This window comes from Triticum urartu, chromosome 5 (genome assembly GCF_003073215.2).
Source record: "Triticum urartu cultivar G1812 chromosome 5, Tu2.1, whole genome shotgun sequence".
Taxonomy (NCBI): Eukaryota; Viridiplantae; Streptophyta; class Magnoliopsida; order Poales; family Poaceae; genus Triticum; species Triticum urartu.
In genome coordinates this window covers 46,852,924-46,858,675 of record NC_053026.1, presented here as the reverse complement: position 1 = coordinate 46,858,675, position 5,752 = coordinate 46,852,924, and the positions used below count along the sequence as shown (strand labels likewise).

Below are 5,752 nucleotides of genomic sequence, written 5' to 3'. Positions count from 1 at the left end.
ACTAATTCTATAAGATATCTTTACATGTGATGGTAGTTTTTCTGTCTCAAAATAAAAACTCATCATATATGCAATAAAAAAGATCAGGCTATTAAAGTTTTAAACAAAAACCTTGATGACCAATTGACCACTGAACAAACCCAAAGGGTTTACCGAGAGCAGGTGTCAGTTTGGAAGGTTCGGTTCAATGGCTGCAACAAGCACCCGGAAGTTTCCTTTGGTTTCCATCCGTCCACATCCATCCATCCAGTCGCCGATACATATACGAAAACACCCCTGAGAAAATCGAGAATACCCTCTTATCCTCTCTCCACCTCCCCACTCCCCTCTCTTTCGCGACGTCGTCGTCGACCCCTCTCCGCCGTACACGCCCACTCTCCACCTAAGCGCGCCAGGGAATTCTCTCGCCCGCTCGCCCCTTCGTCCCCGCCGCCGCCGTCGCCGTCGCCCTCCTCCGCGCGGAGGGGATCCGCCCGGGCCCGAACTCGACCCCTCCCGCTGGTAAGCGCCGCCGCGACGAACCCTAGCCCCGCTCCGGCCGTCCAAGTATTGTCGTCCCATCATCTGTGTCGCGGATTCGCTTGCCGCGCGGCGGAGTAGTGGTTAGCGGCTTGTTTTGGGAACAATTGGGGGTTCAACTGACTGAACCCTTGCCCCCACCCCTGCCCATGTGTCTGCGGTGGATTGATTGTGCTCTTTGCTTGCTGCGGAATTCAGTCATGGCGTGGGGCATCGATCGCGGACGCGAGCCTTGTAGTAGTAGTAGTACCTTCGCAGTAGTGGTTTTCAAATCTCAATTCACTGATGCGGTGTCGCACAATTGGCTTCCTGTATGTATACATAGGTCGCCTTGTTGCCGTGGCTTCAGTGGCCATAAACAGAAAGAAGCTTTTATTTTGTGGGGGATAAATAAACAGAAATAAGCTGTAGTGGGGTCTTGCTAGAAGCTCAGTTTTCTTTAATTTTTTCCTGTTTCCCGTTTCAGGACAGCCGTTGCAGTTTGGTCTCGGAGAAGATATCGGTGTGCTTATCTACTGCGGCATGGAATGAAGGTCTTGAGTGCCGTGTCTTTTTGCCGAGCTTGACACTAGTTGCGCTTCGCCTCGGAAAGTAACAAACCATGACTTCTGTCGCCGACGGTGTTTCAGGTATGGTTCTGTCTTAAAAAGCATGCATACGGATATGGAGACACGGACACGGCGATACGCATAAGGGTACACGGGATACGTCATTTTCCAGTAGCAGCCATTCGGGGATACGTCAAGTATATATATAAAAAGTTAAAACATGCCCTGTAATATAGAGTGGAAAAAAAAGGGGAGAAACAGAGATGAGATCAGAATACTGCCCCATTTCCATCTGTTGTCTCCTTTTCAAGTGCTCAACGGCTGAATTAATTGATCCTCTAGACCCATGCCGTTGCAACTTGCAAAATACATCAAATGCTAGTATTAGTCTATTAGAGAGTAGAGACTGGAGAAGACATGCAGCAGAGGATGCAGGTATAACTTTCACCCTCACCCATGGACGATTCGCTACTGGCGGTGGCGCTCTGAGACGCCATGCTCCCTAACATCAAGCAACAATCAAAACAGCAGCACCAGGCACCAGCATGCAAGTGAGCAGCAGCTCAAGAGCAAGCAGCAATGGCATGGCTGCATGGGGAAGCAAGCAGCAGCAACTCAACAGCAAGAAATCAAGCAAAGAGAGGAAGAGATTGAGGAGAGGCTGCTGGGGTTATCTGCTCGAGCGTGGTGCCGTCGGGAGGTCGAGTCCAGGCGGCGGCGTCGAATCCAGGGGGCAGCAGCGGTGATGCCGTTTCCGATTGCGAGCAGCGTTCCTTCCGTGGCGAGCGTGTGTGGAGTTTTGTCCATGCTTTGTAGCTTTTGTCACCCAGTTCTTTGCCATGTCAATTTTGAACCGTAGCAGTAGTAGTTACTAGGCAGGGCAGTGTGCCATTGGAATTTTGACCATAATTGTGATGCTTTTTATGACTCTTGGCTCATGGAATTGGAGCTTTGGTATACGTGGGAATTGGGATATTGTATTTGTAGTTGTGTACCAGCACTGAATTGTGTAGCATTACACGGTAGTATACCAGCTGTCATGTCTAATAGCTGATAAGATTACTGGACATGCTAGGATTTCATTCCTTATCTGTTGATATTATTCTGCAGTATTTGCATCGATATCAGTTGCCACATTCCATAAATGTTGACATGTTGATAATATCTACACCTTAAATTCCCAGTCGTTCCATTTTTATTAAACATACAAGGAGATCCAATCAACTATGCCTGTCTCATTTTTATGCAACAATTTCTCGTGCAGGTGATCATAGAGCTGATGAGCAGCAGAAGCAAGCTGCCGCTCAAGGGAACCAGGAAGAGGCCCCAGCTACTAGTATAGGTAGTCAGGCAATGGTGGCAACACCTTCCACAGATTATGTCACACCCTATGGCCACCAGGAAGCTTGCCATGCAATGGTATGAAACCTGTAACCTCCCATTTTTCTTCTTTATTGATTGGTACGACCACCCCTGTACACTTCTCAGATTGTAATGTCTTCCACTGAGCCCTCGTTTAAAGAAAGATCAAGGATTGGTCATAGTATTAGTTGTATTAGTTGGAGCAGTGTAATGGATACCCATAAGAATCACTATGGGTTGGTCGTTCAGTATGTATTCTTCTGCCTGACTACCTGTTCCACATTATATTGATAGGCATCAGTGTAATATTTTTTTCCTGGTTGAAGCACATTAAATCAACATTAATAAGAAATGATAAATCCTGAACGTTCGGGATTTGCCCATGGCAAATCGAACGTTTTTTATGGCAACTTTAGTTGACACGAGGATGGCAAGTTCAGTTGACAAGCGCGGCAATTTCCTGGAAAAAACAAACTGAGGGTGGAATTGCCACCAACTACACTTGCCATCTCTTGCGTATATAAATTGCCACAGAAAACGTTCGATTTGCCATGGGCAAATCCCGAACTTTCGGGACTTATCAGCGTCCAATAATATTAGACGATATTGAGGTCAAAACTTGTAAAAAATGATTAGGTTAAACTTTTTTTAGAAACAATGGTTAGGTTAAACTGCATCATTTCCTTCTCGTTGAGGTGATATATGAGATTTTCTTTCCTTTTAAGGCAGACTATTTTGCTAAATTCTTAATTAGACGTGCAATGTTGATTATATCCAACAGTTTGTCTAATTCACATCTAGATGTTTTTTAAGAATGTCACATCTAAGCTCCCACAAATATATAATGCAGCAACAAGAAACCAAAAAAAAACTAGGACAAAAAATAGACCACAAACAGAGTGGAAATCAGCTTAGATGTGTCCTAGACAGACCCTATATCCAATGCCACAGTTCGCATATCACATTTCCTTGTCATACTGATTGCCCATGTCAGCTCACCGATCACATAAAACTACTTGCCTGTTGCATCAATTTCTCGCTACCTCTTCTGCATCCTAATATATTCCTCTCTGCTTCTAGCTTTAATATTTTGGTTTAGAAGATTTCTTTGTATGGTTAAAGCAACTTATTATTTTTTTGAAATGTAGACTGAATGTGTTAAAAAGCGCTGCCATTTGTTCTAATTGAGCAAATTCCCATGCCTTCCCTGGACAGATTGTTGCCTCTTCCTTCTATTGCTTTCTTGTTATGGATTTTTATTGTATTTCATGCATGATGCTGGAGTTATTGTGCGAAATTTGTTGGCTAATCCCACATTTTCTGCTCAGCAGGGTCAAATTGCTTACCCAACTGTCGATCCATTCTATGGAAGCCTTTATGCGGCCTATGGTGGACAACCTATGGTAAGCCCTTGCTACATGGTATAGCAATATCCCTAGTATAGGCCACAAGTATACCTGTGGTTGGTATGTCTAGGCCTACATTGAATATGCCTACATAGCCGTCCTGGTTCTTAGCAAGTGAAAAGTAACTTTGCATGATCGTAGACCTTGCTATACTATTGTTACTCTATTCAAACTAGTTCAGCTCATCAAACTGGTGTGTTCTTCAGATGCACCCACCAATGGTCGGAATGCATGCAGCCGCAATACCATTGCCTACTGATGCAATTGAAGAGCCTGTGTATGTGAACGCAAAGCAATATAATGCCATATTAAGGCGGCGCCAATCTCGGGCTAAAGCAGAGTCAGAAAGGAAGCTTATCAAGGGCCGCAAGGTAAATGCCTATAAGCGTATTTACGTACTGTATAACTTGAAGTTTTTAATTAGATGTTTCTGTTTCTGATGCTTCAGTATAGTTAAGAGTTGGTCGGAAGCACAAGTGCACAACAGATAGGGCAAAATAATCAAGTGAATTCTCCATTCTACATACCCTACCTCCACTCTGAAGATCGATCTGCACCACGTTTTTACTATCGTAGGGTGAACGTCATTTCATTCTTCTGCTATATCTGTATTTCAATACACCAAGTTATCAGTGCCAACATAAAAATAGCAAGGATTTGGGAATAGAAGTCAGCTGCTACACTTTGACAATTTCTAATATGGATGAAGGCAGATTTGTGCTTCCTTTGTTCATCTGGGTAGTTACTAAGCTGGAGCGAATTGAATTCATTAGTCGCAATGTAGTAAAAGGCAACACATAAATTTCAATTTCGTGGTACTTGAATGTCTGAGTTCTCAGTTTTTAACCTCGACAGAGAGACTGGTGTTGGCATTATCTGCAAAAGCTCATTTAGGACATGCATGAACCATATACAATGTTGCCAGTGCCAATTTGCTTACAGTTCTTATTCTTGGGTAGCATGTGGGATGATTATGCTAATGTTTATTCTTTGATTGTCAAGGTTTTGCTTCGTTGTGTCCTCTTTCTGTATGTTGTTAACGAAAATTGACATGTGCCTCCATTGTGCAGCCATATCTCCACGAGTCGCGGCATCAACATGCCTTGAAAAGGGCCAGGGGAGCTGGAGGTCGGTTTCTTAACGCAAAGTCAGACGACAATGAAGAGCATTCCGATTCCAGCTCCAAAGACAAGCAGAATGGCGTTGCACCCCGCAGCAGTGGCCAATCCTCCCAATCTCCCAAAGGTGCAACTTCAGCCGATAAGTCGGGAAACCATGAATGAGATGGCTAGAAGTCCGCCGGACGCGACGATCCATGCCAACAGTTTTGTACAGTATATATATGCTAGTGAGCAAGAGAGAATCGCGCTGGCAGGTGCCGTAGGATATATCCGCTCTGCTCTATAGTAGTGATAGACGTATCGACCGTTTTTTTTTTTTTGGCAGCATTGGTCCGTGTTTGCTCGGTTTGGTTTCTACATTCTGTACAATGAGTAGATTTTTTTGTGGTTTTTGTGTTCCGGGGTTTATCCTCGGGTTCGGTCAGGAGGCTTTTGTAGTGGCTTATGAAAGAAGTATAATAGTGCTACATTGTTTCCTTTGGTGTGGATTGGTCTCTTAGCTGTGCTGCATCCTCATTCGCGGTGCAGAAAATAAAATCTGGGTATACATAATAGCTTCGCCTGCATCTTTCTTTGCCCTTGATTGCATCCGCTGCAAATGATGCTCTCATGTTTTGGTTGGATGTTGTTTCCCTGCATGATTCGGAGCCTCGTGATAAGATGTTTGCATCTCTCTGGTATATATGTTGTCCATTGAGTTCAGTTGCCTGATGATTATCAGAGTGGACTGCCGTGAACACATTTGGACCCTGGTAGAGAAGGTCAGTCAGGCCTTAAGAACTACTCCCTCCATTAC

General features: G+C 44.3%; 1 protein-coding gene across 3 annotated transcripts; it reads left to right on the top strand.

The window, feature by feature from the left end:
• Nucleotides 1-285: 285 nt before the first annotated feature.
• Nucleotides 286-5,432, top strand: LOC125507792 (nuclear transcription factor Y subunit A-7-like). 3 transcript variants are annotated; one of them, XM_048672293.1, is made up of 6 exons: nt 286-501; nt 991-1,148; nt 2,332-2,486; nt 3,758-3,832; nt 4,042-4,206; nt 4,906-5,432. In XM_048672293.1, exons 2-6 carry the CDS (start codon nt 1,121-1,123, stop codon nt 5,116-5,118), a joined length of 636 nt encoding a protein of 211 aa, XP_048528250.1. In that variant the 5' UTR covers nt 286-501; nt 991-1,120; the 3' UTR covers nt 5,119-5,432. The 3 variants fall into 3 exon arrangements, with proteins under 3 accessions (XP_048528250.1, XP_048528249.1, XP_048528251.1); XM_048672292.1 differs by having other exon boundaries at nt 290-501; nt 986-1,148; XM_048672294.1 differs by having other exon boundaries at nt 292-501; nt 986-1,148; nt 3,761-3,832.
• The last annotated feature ends 320 nt before the right edge of the window (nt 5,433-5,752 follow it).